Source organism: Apaloderma vittatum, unplaced genomic scaffold (genome assembly GCF_000703405.1).
Source record: "Apaloderma vittatum isolate BGI_N311 unplaced genomic scaffold, ASM70340v1 scaffold4011, whole genome shotgun sequence".
Lineage (NCBI taxonomy): Eukaryota > Metazoa > Chordata > Aves > Trogoniformes > Trogonidae > Apaloderma > Apaloderma vittatum.
Genome location: NW_009700722.1, coordinates 42,212 through 62,743, shown reverse-complemented (window position 1 = coordinate 62,743; position 20,532 = coordinate 42,212). Strand labels below are relative to the sequence as shown.

The following is a 20,532-nucleotide window of genomic DNA, read 5'->3' as shown; positions in this document are numbered from 1 at the left end:
CTACATCAGGAGACATTGATGATGCAAGTAGGTAGCTGCTGTAAAAATGTGGCTGCTGGGAAGGTAAAACATTATTGACTGTAACAACCCAGTATTGCTGATGCTAATTGAATTTTGATTCGCTTGCTACATATTTTGCAGTCCATCTGAGTTGAGCTGTATCACATCATTAGTCCCATGATTCAAGCATTGCTGTGCTCAGGCGTTCCATGGAGTAAGAGGCCAGTTTAGAGAGGGCCCAATGAATTTATGTGCATCTCCAGAGGTGTTTTCAATTGGAAATGAATAAAATAGCATTCGACAGAGTTAAAAGGCAAGTTGCTTTGTGGTGGTGATGGTTCACTAGATAGGTTTTGCCCAAGGCCTTTGAGTCACAGATTGTGATGGGCTGAAAAAAAAAAAGAAAAGCCCTATCCCCACTGAAACTTGCATGCATGAACTCTTGTGTGTTCCATTTTCTTCCACATCCAGTTAACACTAAAATCTCCCTCGTGGCTTTTCGTGGCAACGATTAAAGGTTCCCAGTGCAAACTGCCCAGTACCATTTCTTGTACGTCTTACCCTTTTTGGTGGGGCGTATGAATTTTAGCATCATTATTGCTGATTGCTGATTTGCTTGCTACATGTTTTGCAGTCCTTCTGAGTTTTTTGGTATCACATCAAAAAAGTGATGGTGTCATTTACTGTGTACCTGAGACTGGGGATGGTTCTGGACTCTGAGTCTGACTCTGAGTCAGATATAGGAGCACAAAACTTGTAAACTCTTTTGTGAAACTGAAATTAGACGAACCTGTATGATGAAGCTTGTTGAACCCTACCAGACTGATGGCATACTGTCAGCCACAGAGCTAAGTGTACTATCTGATCCATAGATAGCAGAGAACATTATTAGCAAGGGGAAAAATTTGGACCGCTGGCCATGCGTGTCTTAATCCATTCAATGCTCATTTGAATAGGGCAATTTATATTATTGATTGCTCTCCTGCTCCGATTCCACTGTTAAATATTGTGGATGATAAATATTTCTGTTAGGATTGATTCCTTCATCCTGAAAAAGCAAAATCTGAAACTGCTCAGGCACTGCTTCCTCTAATGACATTGACATGATTCTACTCCACCCTTGTTTGCATCTGTTAATGACCCTCATACAATTTAGTTTTCTAGAGTTTTGTTCATGCTGCTTTCATTCTCCTACCTCATCTATCAGAGTAGTTTCTGTATTTCAACAAAGAAATCGGTTGCTTGATGGCCAAGTGGAGTCCAGGCTTCAAATATCCTTTCTCTTTGTGATTGATGTTCAGGCTGTGGTCACTTTGAATGAGAATGATACCCGTGTGGTGCTTCCAATGGGACTCCAGGCTCCCCGCTGCACATCTTCTGCCCCTACTTCAACTGTGACAATCTGGAGCAGCGCAGTTGCTAAATGACTCCTTAAATGAAGGTCCCTGGGGTTAGGCAAGGCTTGAAGTTCTTTCCTACCAGTAGGGATCAAGAGGAGCCCATATATTGAACATTCAAAGTCTTGCCTTTTTCTGTCACTAGGAAAGACCTGGAGATGTTCCTCTAGCTAGTTACCAGTCAGGAATGTAGCCTCTTACTGGAGAAACACTGTGAGAAAAGACTGGAAAATTCTGCCATTTCACTGCAAGGATCTTTCATAGTTATGCAAAACGTGCCGTGATGTATGAGTTAAGGAAGGAGGGGAGTAAACAAAGCACCATTGTACTGTTCTGGTGCTGTTTCACAGGAGAGGTGTCTGGTGATAGAGGTGATGGAGTTTAAAAATTATCTGTAATACAGGATAAATAACAATACAGAATATAATATTTTACCCTTTCAGAGTTGAAGAAATACAAGAGATATGAAGTACTGATGACAGCATATAATATAATCGGTGAGAGCCCTACCAGCACACCAGTGGAAGTATTTGTGGGCGAAGCAGGTAGGTAAAAGGAAAATTAGTTCATTTTTATTTTTTTTAAAGTACAAGCCTGTTTTCATATTTTCTAGGTAATATTTAATATTTGCTCAGGAAAGAGATTATTTGAAAAATTCCCCAGTCGTGATCACTAACAGGTTTTTTTGTAGCATCGTCTCCTGGAGTAGGTTGGCACTGACAGTTTCTTGCCATTTGAAAGCCAGTTGATCTCCATGAATAAGGGGAGAAAAAGCATTTGAAAGAAACAAGCGAAAATATTTTTGGAGTTGCAGGAGGATGACTGTTCATACCAAATTAGCTTGAGGGAAGAATTGACTCAAGTTAAAGAAGTGAAAAGTGGAGCACAGGAAAGCCACAGGGGAAAAGAAACAAAACTACAAAACAAGGGAGACTTGGAAAGCTGGTTCGTTTATTTGATAGCTCTCTGTGTTGAGACGTTGCCTGGGCACCACACCTTGCCATATTTTTATGCTCCTGAAGTCAAGAAGAAAGTGTGTCTAATTTAATGGCAGCTTTGGAGGCACAGCTGATGAGTACTCTCAGAAACATGCGGACTCTACAGCTGCATCCAGCCTCTACGGAAGCCGAGGGTCAGCGGCGTTATTCACGCCTCCACGAATCTGGGCTGTATTGACGAAATGTAACTTGCTGATCATTGTAAAATCCCTCCACTGGAAGGCTGGAGGCTGAAACCGGGCAGAGACAGTTAACTAGATGCTTCTTTAAATGCTTTGTGAAACAGGTGATTTTTGCAGAGCCCAGATAACCCGCAGCTGGGTCTGTTCTTTTCAGTAGCTCCAGCTGAGAAGCGCGGGATGGGAATAGCTGATGTTTCCCTCACAGCCCCGATGGCGGAGCCGTATTTATGGTGACCGCAGCTGGAGGGAGGCTGGTGCCGAAACAGTTGTTAGTTACGGTATCAATTTCTGCAGCAGTATGTTTTGAAGCTTAGAACCCGAATAGGCGACATGCACCCTCCTGTTGTTCAGCCTGCTGCCGTGAACGACACTGATTACACTTTTTGTTCTTCTGTCTCAAGGCTAGGATGTAGAAGCTGTCAAATTCAGTCCTAAATCATTTTATTATTATTATTCATTAAATATTCTATTGCTCAAAACTAAGCAAAGCACTCTTTTTTTAAAAAAAAAAACCAACCCTACTGCACATTTTTTTTAACTCTACTTAACCTTTTCATTTCACTATCTGTCTCTGAAAACATCATAAATTAATCAGAGCAGCGTGGTTCTGGAGAGACAGCTGGCAATGTTTACTTTTTATTTTTTCTAGTTTGCTGGTGCTCCAACTTACTTCTGCAACTGCAGCAAAGAAAGTCCCAAGTGAAGCCAACTGTATCTGGCTTCAAAGCACATTTTTGTTTCAGAGCTAAATATCTCGCTGCCGCAAACAGAGCCAGCACATGCATTTGTACACATGTACGCAGCTCAGGAAATCAGCTGGGGAAAACGAGGAAATGCTGTTATGTCGTGTCTTTTAATCCCACAGACCAGGTCTTCATTATCATAACTCAGGGAACACAGGGCGATGCAAGGAGCCAGGCTTGGGAGGAAACTGAGATATCCAGCAGACCTTCTTTCACTGGCAGGGCTGGTATACCTGAAGTTGTTGAATGATTCGGACTTTTTTTTTTTTTTGAGATACTGAGTTTACCTCTGGTTAGGGACAATCCAGGTTCATGCGGTAGAAATGGTGAACGTAGGATCTTCCTGCCGATTTTCACTCTGGTTGTGTGAAGTTATTACACTTTGTTATATAACTGCCTCTTCCACCTCCAGAACTGGCTGCGATTTATCCTGTGAGTAAAGTGATTGGAGCTGGTATTGCGATTTAAGTTTTAAATTGATTTGTGACACCTTTGAGTTAAAGCGTGCTGTGGAAATACGAGTTTTTGTTGTTATTGTTTGCTTGAAGTTCTTAACCTGAGTAAAGGCAGTTAAGCCACAATCTGGAAAAAATGCAGTTCTGGTGGGTGTTTCAGATAGCGTGGGACACCTGGAAATAACGCTGATGGCTGATGTGCTGTTCAGCTTCTGTATGTGGTGGAGCCAGAGGAGCAATGTCCATAATACCCTCCTTCCCTCTTGTGCTCTCCCCTGGTAGATTTAAAGACTTTCCAATCATTGTATCTGGTTTTTACAATAAAAGCTTCAGTAACCAATAGAGCCCCCTGCCAAAACCTGAAAACATTAAAACCAGCCTTCTGGTGGTTTTGTCAATCTAACAAGTTACAAAGCACCCAAATGGGGAGTTTCTCTCGTGCCCTGGAGCACTGTTGAGCTGTACCCCATGCAACAGCCTTCTCGGGCAGCCTGAGCACTCAGGTCTCACTTGCCTCTGACTGATGGGCAGGGGAAAACTTTGGGAGAGAACAACCTTGGAGGTAGGCAACGAGCCAGACACAAGTAATGGGCCTCTGTATCGTGACTTGCCTGGTAAATAAGGGAGCTGTGTCCAAGTGGTTCGGTTTTGTAGGGGGTTTTTTTGGTGGTGGTTGGGTTTTTGTTTGGTTTGGTTTTTTTCTATGGGTAGAGCAAAACCTTCTTCTTGTTAGAGTAGCACATAGAATCGAAGCCCCAGCGAAGGTTCCATTTAGAGTTCTGCCTGGATGTTTGCAATACTCACTGGCATGGAGAGCAATTCTGTCATTAGAGCGGGCTGGGAGTCCTTGTGCTCCGTGCAGCTGGGAAGAATGCGCTACCTGTTCCCGCCTGCCTCATGCGTCTGGATCTCGCTCCTCCACAGACCAGAAGATCCTTGTAACGTTGCCTTTGTAGAGCTGACTACAGCTCTGCCCTGCTCATTAGAGAACCGTGTGCATCTCCCGACAAATGACAGAAAAATTGAAAGCTGCCACTTGCAGAAATTAGGAAGGGAGTCGCAGCCCCGTCGGCAAGCCCCCTTCTCGCCTTGTTAATTCATTTAACAGTTCAGCTGTCAGGGATGCCGGCTTTGATTGGGAAGGCAGTGAGTGTTCAGCGAGAGGCTGGGTACTGATATTCATCCCAGCCCTAAATGCAGCTGCTACCAGAGGTGCTGTTCTGCTCGACTGAAATTAAGACTCTGTTAGAGCAGCCACTATATCAAGACCATTATTCTAGCAGGTCGCTGTCACTGTCTGATTGTGTGGTGGGCTCTGGAGTTCAAGAGACACCACTACCTGCATTTTAATTAAACAGAAATCACAGGTTTGGGGCAGGCATGCTTCCCCTAATTTGGGAAGGTGAATGAAATGAAAGGTGGCAATACAAATCCTGTGCTAATGAGCCTGCTGCCTCCAGTGCTTCTCGCATATACTGCAAAGCTGTTCTGGATGAAAAATAATGGAATTCATAATTTCTTCTAGCAGCTGCTGCTGGAGGAGAGCACGTGTTTGCAGAGAGGAGGTAGCAGAAGGACCAAGAGAGACTTGCCTTTAAACAGGTTGTGAATCCCTTTGTGTGAGGAGGAGAGTGATGTATGTCGTTATAACTGATGATGACACTGGTGACCTTCAGAATTCACAAGGACTGATGAGGCTGGTTGTTGTTGTTCTTAATAATCATCTCTGAGAGCTGGTTCTGCAATGGGAAAGGCAAGGAGTAAAAAGAGCTGGGAGACGGAGATCCTCTTCTTAGAAGTCCTCCATCAAGGTGCTGCCTGGGTTGTACCATCATCTCCCATCACTTCTGGCAGTCTCGCTTTCTTCCAAGTGAAGCTGTGTCTTGAAATAGGAGTGAGACAGAGATGACTGCTTCCTACCTCTCTTTTCTTACCATCCTCAAAAACCTGAATTTACCTTGTGGTACAAAAGCTAGCAGACACAAAAGCAAATTTCCTACTCTTGTCTGTGATTATCTTCATCTGCCCTCCTGCCTGTGGCTCCTGGAATTCACAAACTTTATTTTGTCCACCCGTAGCTGACACATGGAGGGAAGCTCTGCTCAGGCAAGAATAGCAACCATCTGGAAATCTTCAAGATGAAAAATAGTGACTTAGGTTTGGGAAAGAGAAGACAAAATAGAGAGAAGCAGCCATGCTAAGGAGAAAGAAGCTTTGTAAGGAAGTTAAGACTTAACTCCAGGCACCTGGCTCCCCTTTATGAATTGCTTCTAACAAAGAGCTCTTGTCCGCTCTTACCTGGTTTTCTGTGCTCAGGCGATGTCCCTTTGCCCTTCATGCTAACTCCAGAGAGTGCTGTCAGACCAAGGCTGCTTTGTCCTTGAGTGTTTCTCATCTCACTCTTTCTGTATGTTCATACAAAACACCCTACGCGGTGCCACCTGCCCATCGCTTTCTGGAGAAGGGAGTCCCTCAGCACTACCTTTGCCCCCCCCACTTCCTCTTCAGAGCACAGAAGCTTTATCTTCTTCCCTGCCCCGAATGCAGCCGAGAAGATGCTGTGCAAGGAAGTCCCCTGTGCTTCCTTGTTAACAGCCTACGAGAGGAATGACAACATTTCAGCGCATTAGAGCTGGCAGTTTCAATCAGTCTGCTGTGGCCCCCTTGGCTGTTTTCTCCTATCTGTTGGGGACACGTGGGCTGTGTCTCTCGGTGACGGGCTGTGCCTGTGCAGATAGGGAACGTGTTGCTGCTGGCACAGCCAGAAGAGCTGGGTGGGCATTTCCATCCCAGATGCCACTGGAGGAGGAAAGAGAAGGATTATCATGGCCATTTCACATTGCGGCAGTCTAAAACCTGTCAGCCTAGGGGACAGTATCTTGCCTTGATAAACAAAAGGGGATGGAGGGAGGCTGTTGGAGAGTATAATGAATTGCTGGTTTCAGTTGCTCAAACTTTAAACAAAGGGGTTGACTTTCGTTGACACTTTAAAAACACTAAGCCTTTGAAATGTTGAAGTATTTGCCTTTTAATTGTTGACACTTCCAAACATCATCAAAAGGCTACTTCTAGGGGATGCCAGGGTGTTTGAAACATTGATTTTCCTTTTCCCTTCCCCTTTAAAGGATCTGCAGAGCTGCTGCAACATCATGCACAATTGTGAATGAGTGTTCTGGGAATGCCCCGCTCCACCAGTGACCCTGGGCTTTCATCCTGTCCCCAGCGTCTTTCTCTCTAAGGAAGAAGTTCTCCTCTGAGCTCAGAGTTAAAGATCCAAGCCATGTTCTCAAACAGTGGGCTAAAAAAGAGAGAGTAAAGTCAAAGCGAAGCAAGAAAGGGAAGCTATAGAATGGGGGGGGGGGGGGGGAAGAAAAGTGATGAGACATCTCCTGTTCGGACTGGGAAAGAAACCTCTTTCCAGTTTCTCTTGCATTACTGGAAATCGTTACACCTGTATCCCCACAGCATTCTGTTCCTGAGAGTAGGATCAGCCACTGGGTACACCCTGTCAGTATTTCTTGGTGGGTTTTACACTCCTCCAGACTCACTCTCTGCATGGTTTCCACTTGGGGCTTGTCTGCAGCAAGTCCAATTTGGATTTGTTGTTCCCATCAATGCAGCTCCACTGGTGGTAGTAGCAGTATAGATAGCACTCAGCTGCATTATCTAATCCTGCAGGGCTGTGACAGGCTGCTAAAAAAATAACAAACTGAAGTGTGCCTACATGAGAGCATTAGTCATTCCTGGTAGGTTACTGGTATTGCTGCAATGCTGGGGAATTATGGATATGAATTTTCTACATAAACCTTGGCTCCCTTTCTTATTCAGACTGTCTGTTTATTTTTTTAAGGGTTGTTTTATGTTCTTAATCTGTCTACAGATGAGCACAAAGGTTTCATAATTAAACTTCCAAATTTGGTAGCTTAGCTCAGTAGCTGCTCTTACAGTGGTGAGACAGAAAGAAACCGTGCCAGTGTGAGTCTCTGGAAGAAGTGTCCTTAATGTCAACATGTCAAAAAGACATCCCTGCAGCTCTCTGGAGACTGAAATCTAATGTCAAGGCAGAAGGAAGCAAAGTCTAAGTGAGAGTCGTACTGCTGTCAAAGCAAGTTATTCTACCATACAGGAAAAGGAATTTGAAGAGGATGTGCTGGAAAGCAGTGTCCAGATTGAGACATAGATTTGATGGGCTTATTTGACATCTTTAATTCTCCATTGCCAATCCAGAAGCTCCCTAAAATGATTTGCAATGTTTTCATGCTGCAAGTAAAAGCTGAATGCGCGCCTCATTAACAGCTCATTAAGTTGTTAATATTGGTCATAAGCAGCCTTTGGTACAACACAATGCTTTATACGATGCGGCAGCTCCTGCTTAGCTCTGGTGTAATTGCCTCTTTCTATCACGTCTCAATGTAGGAAAGATGTTTCTTTCCAAGCAAAAATACCATCAGGTTTTGACCAAGTGCACTTGCTTATCTCTGCCACTGCTGTTGCTGGTGTGGATGGCGTTGGGCTGTGATTGCCGTGCGGCATTTTGCTCGGATGATGAACTTCCATCTCCCAAACCCAACAATTTGAGGTCGATTTTTGGTGCTGACTGCACCCCGAGACAGACGGACTCTCTGTACTCAAATTCATCTCCGGGACTCCTCTCTCTGTTCTGTAGTTGGTGCAAGCAGCAGTGGGAGGGGTAGGACAAATGAGCTGCTCTGCTGCAGTGTTACATGGCCTGTGAAGAACCGAGTGCGGGGACATCCCTGTACAGAACACAGAGGGTGGGGGGGATGAGAAGCCTGATCATGTATGCAAAGCCTTACTGAACTAACAACAGAGCTACTCCAGTGAAAACAAGGGTGTTAACCTTCCTTTCAAAAAACATGAGCAATCAGTAATAAAGTAAAATGGACCATAAATTGTACTGGTAAAGAAGTGGGGAAGCCTCTGGCTGATAACTTGTATTCAAGCAAATGCGGGCTGGAGATACTATTTTTCACCAAAGGGTTATGTTTCCAGCAAAATTTCTATTTCTCCTAATTGTGCAGTCCTGCTCTGTTTGTTTTCAGTCATCCTGGGATATGTGAGCAAAAATGTTGTAAGTATTTTCATATGGGTCTCAGCTCCTGTGGCTTCGCCTCCTCTGTACGCCTCTGTGAAGCCAGCTGTAGAGAAACACAGTTGGTTTTCTTTTCTGACATCTGTTTGCTATATCCCTCGTCAATCATGGAACTGGAGGCATTTCAGGTTGCCTGCTGTAGACTGAAAACAAAAGAAAAGTTGCCATTTTTTCTTATGAAGGTATGAATTAGCAATATTCTAAAACGTTTTGGCCACAGCAATCCAGACACTGAGATTTTACGGGGAACTACAGTGATGAACTCAGGGATGCGATGACTGCAAACTAAGCAAAGAAAGAGAAAACTCGCAGAGTAGGAAAAAATGTAAATTTAATCTCTCTTTCTCTCTCCAGGAGCACAAGATCAGAGTCCTCCATGGGCTTCCTGGGGTTCCCTGACCATTACAATCTGTAAACCCTAAATGAGTCCCACATGGGGGTCAGCTACCCAAACTTGCATTAGAGCCGTAATGAAAGGTTATCGCAGTGGCAGATCTCACCTGCTCAGTTTGACTTTTTTCCAGTACAGCTTTTAACATTTGGTAGATGGCAAACCCAGTGGAGATTCACCCTAATTATTTGATACTCTCTCTTGACTTGAGAGGAGTGTGAAGACTTGTTGGTGCTTATTAGACTTTAGTAGGTGCTGCCGCTGCTGTTGGTTAATGTTGAGCGGGTGCTTTTGGCAGCTGCCATGAACTTCTGGTATTATTATGTTGGAGCCTGTGTTTAACAAATTATAATGGGTGGAAAATGACTGTAAATGGAGGAGGGGGAGTCTTGGGAACCAGAGAGCCTCTGTCTAACGGGTAGACTTTTTAAAGAGAGTTGAGAGTGGTGCTTTCCTACCCAGTGATGCTCCCTCTCCTCCCAGTGCAGATGAGGGAGGATCAGGGCAGAGTATCAAACACTCGGCAGTTCTTCACCATCCCTTGCATCCTTGAACAACCTTCAGTACCTCCTAGGGGTGAATCCTGTGCTCGTCAGAGCACAACTTTCATACTGGGTTAGCTCGGGTAGCTTTAGCTACTGATGGGAGAGGGGATCTTAGCTCGTATGTCTATGCCTGTATGTTTGTTTTTGGCATAGCTAATGCTTGTCAGACTCTCGCTATTCCTGCTCCTGGGTCCATCTCTGCTGACTGATGGGCTGCCTGTCTGTGTGCGATCGTATCCTTGTCAACACAAAAGAAATAGAGGAAAAAGCTCATTTGACTATTTTCCCCTTTCCCATTTTAACCACGTTTCCAGAGGCAGCGTGACAGTTCTGTAAGGGCTTTACTTTTGGGCTGGATGTTCTCAGTCTCTTGATGGATAATCTCAGTATGCAATGTGATAGCCTATTTTAGGTTTGTATTAGCTAAGTAGAACCGTGGCCTTCAGGAAAAGAAAAGTGTGTGGTTTTTGTTTGCAGGCTCTCTTTCACAGTACTGCTCCTTGAGATTTACCTCAGTTGTAGGCATTGCAGTATGAGTTTTTCTGCATGACTCAGTTTGTATCTGTCCCATGAAAATCCTGGATTGCACATGGCTTGTTGGGAAAACTGAACCCCACGTTAAAAGATTAGTAATCACAGCAACAGTGTTTTCTCCACTACTGGAGGAGGTGGTGGGGGACAGGATGAGAATTACTTCTGCTTGAATCACTTGCCAGTTTATGAAGGTTCTTCATGAATAAGTCATATCCGTGGAGGCTTCCTCAGAACATGATTGCCTCCTCAGTGCAAAAAAATGGCATTGGCAGATAACCTCCTAGAGTCTGGGTCTGTGGAAAGGATACTCCATTTCTAGTCCTTGTTTCATTTCAGTGTTTTTCCAGTATGTGCAGTGAATGTCATCTTTTCCTCTTCCATCCAGCCCCGCCTGCCTCGTATATCTGCAGATGCTGAAGACATGTAATGTTGGGAAGCTTCCCAGTGCTAAGCAAAGCAGTGGGGATGTTACATTTGAGTATCATTTAGTGCTTTTATTCATGCTTTTTCATTACTTTAATACCCTTGACATTTTGATGTGGCAAAACACAGCTACTGTACTAAGTGTAGTATGGAAGGAGGGGGCCAAGTGTTTGCCTACCCAGATAATACGGCACAGAGTAAAGCGATTGCAGGTGTGTCCCCATCCGGACAGCTATTCTGTTTCTCCTCTCCATCAAGGCAGATTTTTCAGTTTATCTTTGGTTTTTTGTCATGGATGAGATTGTACTCCCTTTTCATGGGTGAGAGGGATGTGTTCAAGTTCTTCCTGTATTGACTTCCAGTGGTCTGTTGTACACTAGGAAATATTTCTGTTTCCCTTACACTGATCTATGCAACCATGTAAATCAACATATACATCATCATCCCTGAAAAGGGGTTATATTGTACTAAAACCTGGCTTTTCCAGCTGCTCTGACCTCCTCGTCCACCCAGCAGGAGGCTGGGCTTCTCAAAGATGGGGGAGACCAAATAGCTTCTTTCCTGAGACTCGTTTCAAGTCACAGGGTGACACAAGCCTGACAAAGTTCATAACAGGCAGAGCACTTGGTTTTGGTGCTGAATTTTCTTGCCCAAGTAAGAGGGTAGGAACACTTGGGTCCAATGTTGGTGAACAGTGTTGGAGGAGTTAAGACCAACATCCTTTGTATGTGGGTCTGCCTGTCTTAATGCCTCTGAAATCCATCTGAGTAAGCCCAGAAAGTGCAGTCCTTGGAAAAAGCACATGCTTCCATCACAATACATAGCCTTGCTTAAAAAAGCCAGAAATTGGTGGGAAAAGTCTTTTACGTTCTAAATATAGCTTGTGCTGCTTTGTCACAGTGGAGAGCAGCTTCTCAGTAGCTGTTTTTAAGGCACAATTAACTAATTGCTATTGAACTAATCAGCATCACTCACGCAGCATCTCTGATGGCACAGAGGTACTGTGCACAGGGGAAGCGTTCCCCGCTCCCACTTCTCTTTTGCAGACACTGTAAGAAAATGGACAATAAAACCGTGAGCGTTTTTTTCTCACCCTGCTTTTCCTTCATGGAAGGAGTGGCTGCAAACACCCGTGGATCCACCTTTTTCGTCTTTCTCGGGAGCTCCCATCCTTGCGCTCCTTCTTTAAGCCCGTACTGCAAGAAAACCCCTTTTGCTTTGCCTGTCCTGCAGATCAGTCTTGCTGTTTTATCGTGTGACCTTCTGTTTTGCGGTGTTTGGCTTTTATAATCCACTTAACTGTTGCTTATCTACACCGTAACTTGCAGGCAGTGGCTGCAAGGGGAGAAAGCAGCAATCTGTTCTCCATGCCCCTACAGAGACAGAGCTTCGATACATCGAGGGTGGTTCAGGCTAGATGTTTAAAAATACATAAATAACCCGGGAGTTATTTTAAGAGTTATTGAAATAGAGATATGCTGGCAGAGTTTGTGAGGGGACGACTGGAGGAATCTGGAAAGAGGTCAGCAAGCAAGATTACACAAACATCTGACCAGCTGAGCTGATCCCAGTGAAACGCAGGAGGGTGGCTCGTCCAGCCCCTCTCCAAATCTTTTCCAGCTCTTTTCTGTGCCTGCGTGTGCCAGGAACCAGTGTGTAAACTTTGGAGGTGCTGCTTGGGCAAGCTGTAATTGTCAGCACATGCTACACTGAATATTGCTGTGTCTTCTCTCTTGTTGTTACTCACTAGGTAGATAAGATTACAGCTGTCAGAACATGCTGCAACCACCCCTCCATTCTAATGTGTAGACATACAGATTAGAGGCTTTTTAGGCCTGGAGCTGTCTCTTTGTTCTGTGTTTATGTAACACATTGTGCAATGAGATTCTGGCCTCTAGGTGCTAACACCAAAATGCAAATATATTGATTACTAGGGAATAAAAGCAGGCATGTTCACAAAAGCATGCTTGGATGAACTGGGGGGAAAACGCTTGCTAGATAGGAAAGGATCAGAGGTCTTTACAAAACAGAAATTTGCTTGGGATTGTTTGGAACTGTGGGATCAAGCTGATGCATGGAAAATCTTCAGTTTCTTTCACTCCATTTTTCTCCTCATTTTTTTGCCTGCATGTTTATTTAAATGGCACGAGTGTTGGGGAATCTCGTCCCAGGCTTGTCTGTGGATCTCCTCACATAATACTGGCATTATAGAAACAATTAGAAAATCAGCAGAGGAGAAATCCTTTGCTAACCAGAAATAGGAGCAGATGTTAAGAGCAGCAAAGGAAAGCTTCCTAAAACCAGTTATTAAATTTACCCAATGAGTCACAAGGATTTGTAGCCTACCTGTGCTGCCGAGCATCGTGGCAACTGTCAGCCAGAAAAGGAGTAGTGGCTTCATGTTGATGAAAAGCTCTTGGTGCCATACAGCCCCGAGAGCAAATATCCCAAGCAAGCAGCAAGAAAAATTAAGGTACGTCTTCTGCAATACACAGAGCTCTGGTGTGGGCAAGCCATGGGGGATTTTAGGCACCTTCTCTTTAAAGGTTATAAGTGTTTGCGAGCTCAAACTGGCTGCAGAGTGTGCAGAGGCTGTTCAGGACGGCTGGAAAGTGAGGACAGTGGTGTGTTTAAATGTGGATTTAGATGTGTAACTTTATTCATGGGCTCCTTTTGACACTTTCGCTCCATTTCCAGACAGATTCGTTGCCTTTACATGATCTTGCCAACATCATCCCAGTCCGTAGTTGTTGTTATTTTTTCCCTAATTAGTGTACAACCTGCACAGCCTTTCTCCTTCTGTTTTGGCTGAGGCTTTCAAGGAGACAATCTCAAAGGTGAACTGAAATCAGATAAGCAAAGGAATGTTTACAAATATCCGCATGAGATTCCAGGCCAGGATACGTGCACAGAATTAGACTTCATGAATGCATACTTAGGGTTTTTTTCAGAGAAAGTGAAATGCTTTCCACCTGTCAAGAGCTGAGTTTGGACCCTCAGGGGTCTGTGTCACTCCTGCTATAGTTGATAATGTCACTAACACCTAAAGCACTGTGAGGTATGCAGCTTTAACCTTGCTTTTCATGTATTCATGATTTCAACAGCCGTGAAAAAATTCAGAGCTCAGTAATCTTGAACTGCATTCCTAGAAGGTAAAGAGCTTTTGAATTCAGCTTTAAAATGCAGTTGCTTTCATTGGCACAGGCTGCGCGTAGGTTCTGCGAATGGTTTGGGGTTTCAAACAGGTAGAGTCTTTAGGGATGTGTTTCCTTCTTTTTAAAGTATTTCACTTCACCCCTAATGTAACGTGCTGTCTGCTCAGAAGCACATCAGGCGTCAGCAGCACTTCTCTGCTGTCCCTCGCTGTCAACAAGAAATGTGTGCTCGGAGGAGGAGAGATGCATCAGCCTTTGAAAGTTGAACAGAGGGACAGACTCACAGGGCACAAAACCAAACAATTTGCATCTCTTCAAGGCTCTGGGGTAGTGAAATGTCTTTTTCCACATCGCTGTCTTTTTTTTTTTCTTTTTTTTTTTTCTCTCCCATCAAATTTCCCACTGCCGTGCCAGCAGAAGTGCAGCTCAAGCAGTGAGGATGTCAGTGGAGAGTGATCACTGGCAGTTTTTAACCATTGTGTTTCTCAGACATGCTCCAAGAAGGGTTTGAGGAAAAGCGATGTTTTTCTGGCAGCTGGCTGCACGCGCCGACTCTTCTAATGGTCTCGTCTTGGAAGTGGCAATTGTTGCAGGCTGGCACATGGGACCCAGAGAAAAAGGCTGTTGTAGATGCTGCTGGAGACCCAAGTATTGAGAGCACTTTGAAGCTGTCAGCTCAGGACAGACAGTAGTGTCACTACTTAGAAAGAAAAACACATTGCTAAAGTGATCCATTTCCGTCTGTGATTGTACCTATTCCTGTTGCCCTGAGCATGTCCGCAAATCTCCGAGATGTGTTTTCAGGTTTGGACTGTGTGATCAGTTTGGTCTTGCACCCTGATGCGTGCTGTGAAAGTCTCAAAATCTTGAGATTTTTGGCGTTTAACAGCGCTGCGTTGCACTGGCTAGCTGCTGCCCTCACTTGCTGCAAAGTGCAGAAGGCAGGGCAGCAATTAGGCAAGTTCACCCCTATGAACAAGCTGTGTTTTACTGATGGTCATTGTCACCTACTGCATTCGCTACATCCAGCCAAAAAGGGAAAAAAAAAAAACAATATAACAAATAGTTTTAATTCAGCACTGGGATAAAGGCTATTTTTGATTTTACCTTTCGCTTTTTAATTGTACGGCAATAATTTTGTAATAGAGTTGCCAATGGCAAACATGCAAAAGACATTAACTTTATTTATGTTTTGGATTATTAATGTAGCTGTTAAAATTCCTCCAGTTAGTTTTGATTGAATTGTTTTTTTGTGCGATTCTGTCGTTTAATGGAGCGGTAAATAAGAATTTCTGATAATGAGCCCAAGCATCTGTCACAACAACCTGGCGCCGGTTATTAACATTTCCATTAACGGCAGGGTGGGCAGTGATAATATGGAAACCACACAGTTAGAACAAAATAAATAGTTGGTGTCAGGCTGAGTGGGTGTTAATTACTATTTTATTTTATAACTCTGGGGGGAGGGAGTATTGGTAGAAAACTGTGACTTATGAAGGTCATTCTCGCTAAAGAAAGAAGTCTCCAGAGGACCAGATAACCGGGGCTATCTAACTTGAGTAGTGAATGTTTTATCACTTCTATTTATGGCCCATAAAGGGGCAGAGAGAAAAGAGGCAGCTTTCTAAGGTGGCCTGGGTGAAGGCTACAGAACTGTGAACACGGAGAAAGACGCAGCGTACCCTTTGCCCTGCCTTTCTCTTCCCTCTTCTGGAGTTTGAACGGGACACGCTTGAGCACCTTTTCTGCAAGCAGAACACGTGCTGTTTTGTTAAGACCTGCCGGAGGCAGAGACAGCAGGTCGGGAAAACAGACCGTCCTCGCTAGCCCCTGGGAAGCAAACCCACCTGCGCAGAGTTGGATCCTGACAAAGGGAAGGATGGCGTGACCCAGGTGCGCTCAAAGATTAGATTTCTAGTGCAGCACAACGCTAAGAAGAAACAGCACCAGGAGCCCAAGGGGGCCAGCACGTATTTGTGAAGGTATAATCAAAATACGGCTAACGAGTAACCAGCTGAAAGTCATTTTGTCATACGTAAAACATTGGTTGAATTGATTAGCGTCTGACGGGTTTGGGGAGGTAATTTTAGACAGTATTTTGGCCCTAATTGTTGGAGCCTTGCAGACAGGCTGCTCTAAAGGCTTGCTTTGGAGGGGGAAGCCAGGTGGGCGCTGCCAAGGGGCTGCCTCGCTGCTCCCGGGCGCTTCCAGGAGTGCAGCTTCACCGCCAAAGGCAAGCCCCAAACGTTCCTGTAGAAGGAAGACAAAATCCTCCTTTCTTTCCCAAAGCTGCTGGCAGATACGGAGTTGATTCCATATCTCACCCCCAGTCTGCGTGGGATGGTGCGTAACCACGTGCGGAGCATCGACTGCTGCCCAGCCCACGTGTGCCGAGACCCCGGTGGTACCGACGCCTCCAGGCTGGTGCTGTTCGCTGACTTGTGCTGTAAACAGGCTCTGCCCTGAGTCCTTCCACAAATGAAAAATCGCAGCCTGGATACGAACTAGTTCTGCTTGTCGCTATTAATTCTCCTGTCCTTCTTTCTCTCTAGCACCAGCACTGGCCCCACAGAACATCCAGGTAAACTCCCTTTCTGCAAGCCAGCTGGAGCTCACCTGGGACCCCCCTCCTGCCGACAGCCAAAATGGGAACATCCAAGGCTACAAGGCAATCCTCCTCTTTCTACTGGTTTCATTTATCTTACTTGACGTTGCTGTTACTTGTGAGATAGCTCTACAAGCTATGGTTGCCCTCACAGTGGAAGGCAAATTAAAACAGCATTCAGGCTGCAATATGGAAATGGCACCAAGTCACAAAACCAGCAGAGAAAAGAGAATGAGAGTAGGAGGGAGGGAGGAAGGGAAAGACATCTTGCTATTTGTGGGGAAGGAGAACACGGAGAAAACAGGGTATGCAGATAAGGATGCAGGTCTGCTTGTGCAGGCAGCATATCTGCTCCAAAAAGCAACCAACACAGAAGAGCTAGGGGCAGGAAACGTACTGAAGAAAATTAACTGAGCTTTCTGTATATCAAATGTTACAAGTCGCTAGGAAAAGCAGAGCTTTCTCCAAGCTAGAAGCCTGAGCCAGGTTAGATTTTGGAGGAATTATTTCATTTCCTTACCTTTAACAAAATTAAATCATAGTATTAATTGTGTTTGGTTCATAGGAGATGAGTGCGTTGCAAGAGGCATGTTGTTTAGCTTCTCCAGCATGAGAATGGACCCTCAGAGAGTGGAAGTGGGCAAGTCTACAAACACTGGAGCTTGGCTTGGGTTCAGTGTCTGGCTCTGCCTCTCTCCATGAATTTAGGTCCATAAGTGAAGAACAGCCAAGCCAATGTGAATAATCTGGCATCCCTTCTTGGCAGTAGCAAACATTCTTATATATCAATTCATGTTCTTTTTCTTTTGTACGTATATAGATGGTTCTAACAGCTTTGCCTGTAGAGCCAAGGTGGAGTCTTGCCTTGGCTCATTCTCTCAACTTTCTGGCTTGCTTTGGCCCGTTGTCATGTTTTCGCTGCCAGGCCTGTCCAATAAGTAGGGCTGGCACCACTTTTCCTCTTGGAAGCGACTTCTCCAAGCCTTAATTTTAGGGCATCAGGATAAAAATTATGTAAGGGAAGAATGGGGAGAAGTACCTCAAAGAACTTTAGGGAAAGTCTTTATTACCCTCTTCAGGAAGGCATTTGCTTGGTTGTCCTTTGAACACAAACGGTGAAACCACTGTGTGCATGCAGAGGTGAATTACGGAGCATCGTGTCAGGATGCCAGTGCTGACAGGCAACTAATATGTCAGGGAGAATTTAAAAATTGACTTCTCATCGCTGAACGCTGGCAGCTCATATGTGCTGTCATTAGGCCATATTCCTCAGCCTATGCTCTATTTTTGAGCGATGAACTCTGCTACATGGTCACTGGACTCAGGGGAATTTGCCAAAGGAAGAGAAAAGATTGGGCATACGATAAAAAGTGTTACTGTCCCATTTAAAGGAAGAGTCCAGAGCGAGACTGCGCCACCTTCACAAACTTTCATAGCTGAAATGCCCAGGTATTTTCTAGGTGTGGGATATACTAAACCATCTCACTGTCCCGACAGATTTATTACTGGGAGAGCGATGTCCAAAACGACACGGAGAAGGTGAAAGTCCTTTTCCTTCCGGAAACAACCGTCCGGCTCAAAAACCTGACCAGCCACACGCGGTACATGGTCTGCATCTCCGCTTTCAACGCGGCCGGGGACGGCCCCAGGAGCAGCCCCTCGCAGGGCAGGACGCACCAGGCGGGTACGGGATCCCTGGCTGGTCTCGAAGCATGGACCCGGGGATGACTGGGTTGAGGATAAGGGAAACGAGTGGATGCAGGAGGGGGCTGATGTTTAGGCTCAGCTTTTGAGCATTTCATTGCATGGTAATGGTCTTGGAGGGGGGACAGGGAAAGGGGTCAGATAAGTGCACCCTGTGGGAAAGGCAGTGATAGAGCAGAAACGAGACCAGGCTGGCAGAAGGACCTGTCCCTTCGCAAGCTGGACCAGAAGGAAACTGCCTGTGGGTCTGCTTCTGGCCTCTGCCATCACATCCGAAAATCTGGAGGAACTCATCTTCAGTGCCTGGGAAATTGTCCAAGCAGTCCTATAAGAGAATAATTGTGCTTTTTATAATTCCTTCCTTTTTGTTGGTTTGGGTTTTTTTCCCCTTTAAAGCTGGGTCAGCAGCTCCCAGTCAGACTGAGCTGTCTCTGTGCTGGATGTGACCATGGTGGGAGTCCTCCAGCACACGCTCTTATTGGCGGCTCTGAAGAGGAGGGATGCACTTGGGCCATGTGCTCACGTAGCACCCTTCTGAGGGTCTTTCCCTTCTGTGGCCTGTCTTCTTACTTGCTTTTGAGGTTTTGCAGCTGAGTGGCTGCAATTTTTAGGACAGCCTGTGTTTGTCACTGATTGCAGGGCATTTGAATACAGTTGACAAATCTTATTCTCAGCTTTTTTCTTTAGATTTCAGCTGGGCAAACAAAAGAATGTTTTATAATATATATGTGTATAAGATTGACTACTCTTACTGCAATGCTCTCTGTTTGTAATCTTTCAGCACCCAGTGCTCCCAGCTTCTTGGCGTTCTCTGAAATCACTTGCACTACACTCAATGTGTCTTGGGGCGAGCCGACAGCTGCAAATGGAGTCCTTCAGGGTTATAGAGTAGTCTATGAACCTCTGGCTCCCGTCCAGGGTAAGAAAGACCTTCGATCATACATATTCATGGGGAAATGACAGAAAAGTACTGTGGTATCTTTTATCTCTGCCCAGTTTCCTATTGCTCTCTGCCATTTTCCAAGAGAAGCCAGGTGGCAGAGGGTAAAACAATTCTGCTTTTGCCATAACTGGTCAGCAAACTGTAATATTGTGGAATATAGCTTTTGTCTGTCCTCTCTTATTTTCTTGCACAAGCTATATTCTGTGTGATTTGAAAAGTCATTTTACTGCTGTCGTTACCTGGTATGGGCAAAGAGGAAGCTCAGCCAGAGAGCGCCTGATTGTCTCCCCACTCTGCGCTTCGAAATTGCTGAGTAGGCTCTATCCCAGAATAGTCGTCAGACACATTTGTGTTACTTATCACTTTGTGTGTCACTTCTGTTATCGCAAAGATTGCCCGGGCATCAAATGTGCTAGTCGTCACCGGTACCACTGCCGCTTTTGACAGGGGAAAATAACTGTGACAGAAATTCAGTTTACATGGAGTTTTCAAGCAGCGTTTTTGACCCAGCACTAGATTTAAACTAGACCACAACAGTGTCGTGGCTGCAAATGTTTTGGTAATTTGCCGGAACAGCAACAGAGAAGGATTTGGCAATTTCTTTGAAAACAAATGTCAATTAATTTCAAAGGTGAATTAGAAAAAATTACAAAGTTTGTGGATGGTCTTATTAATATTTTTATATTCCTGGTAGATTGCCAGTAGTTCAATAGAATGTCCAACTTTGGCAACTTGACAACAGGGAGAGTAATTTCAGCCATTGCCAATCCATTTTAAACTCTTTTCCAAAGGAATAAGGATATCAATCACTTATATTTGCTTCTTCTGCAAGGAATAAAGTTCTATATTTTCTGAATATCCATGTCTCAGGCACTGAGAAAGTTATATTCAGGAATGAAAACACAAGAATAAAAGCACTTTCAGCCTTTGCGGCTGGCAGATCTGAGCACGAAGAGCTAAGGCAGAAAGCTTTTCTAATTCTGACCAAGAAGTGTGCATGGGACATGTGGGAGGTTCAGGCTCTTTGGGCATTTCCTGCCTTTTATTCAGTCTTGCACAATGTTTAAGAATACATTTTTCCCCTGAAAATATGGAAGTGTCAGATCGTGGGTTTTCTGCATGCATTTGACTTAACATCCTCAGAATCTTTGTTTTCTTTTTCTGCTCTACCCCACCTTTGCCTGTGCTCTCTCTGACTCCAGTTTGTCTCTCCTTCCCCTGTAGGAGATTTCTGATGCGAGCAGGGGGATTATGGAGGGCTTTCCCTCAGATTCTAAATTTGTGCCTAAATTTATTTTCTACTTTCTATTCATTCGCTCTTCTGCCAACATCTTTCTTTCAGCA

The 20,532-nt window shown here is 44.7% G+C and overlaps 1 protein-coding gene across 1 annotated transcript in view; it reads left to right on the top strand.

Annotated features, from left to right (window-relative positions):
• The window catches only part of LOC104280997 (protein sidekick-1-like), a 282,102-nt gene that overhangs the window by 238,270 nt on the left and 23,300 nt on the right, over window positions 1-20,532 (top strand). The window contains 4 exon segments of the mRNA XM_009878837.1: window positions 1,841-1,942; window positions 16,489-16,604; window positions 18,039-18,225; window positions 19,027-19,164. Coding sequence (XP_009877139.1) covers window positions 1,841-1,942; window positions 16,489-16,604; window positions 18,039-18,225; window positions 19,027-19,164 — 543 coding nt within the window.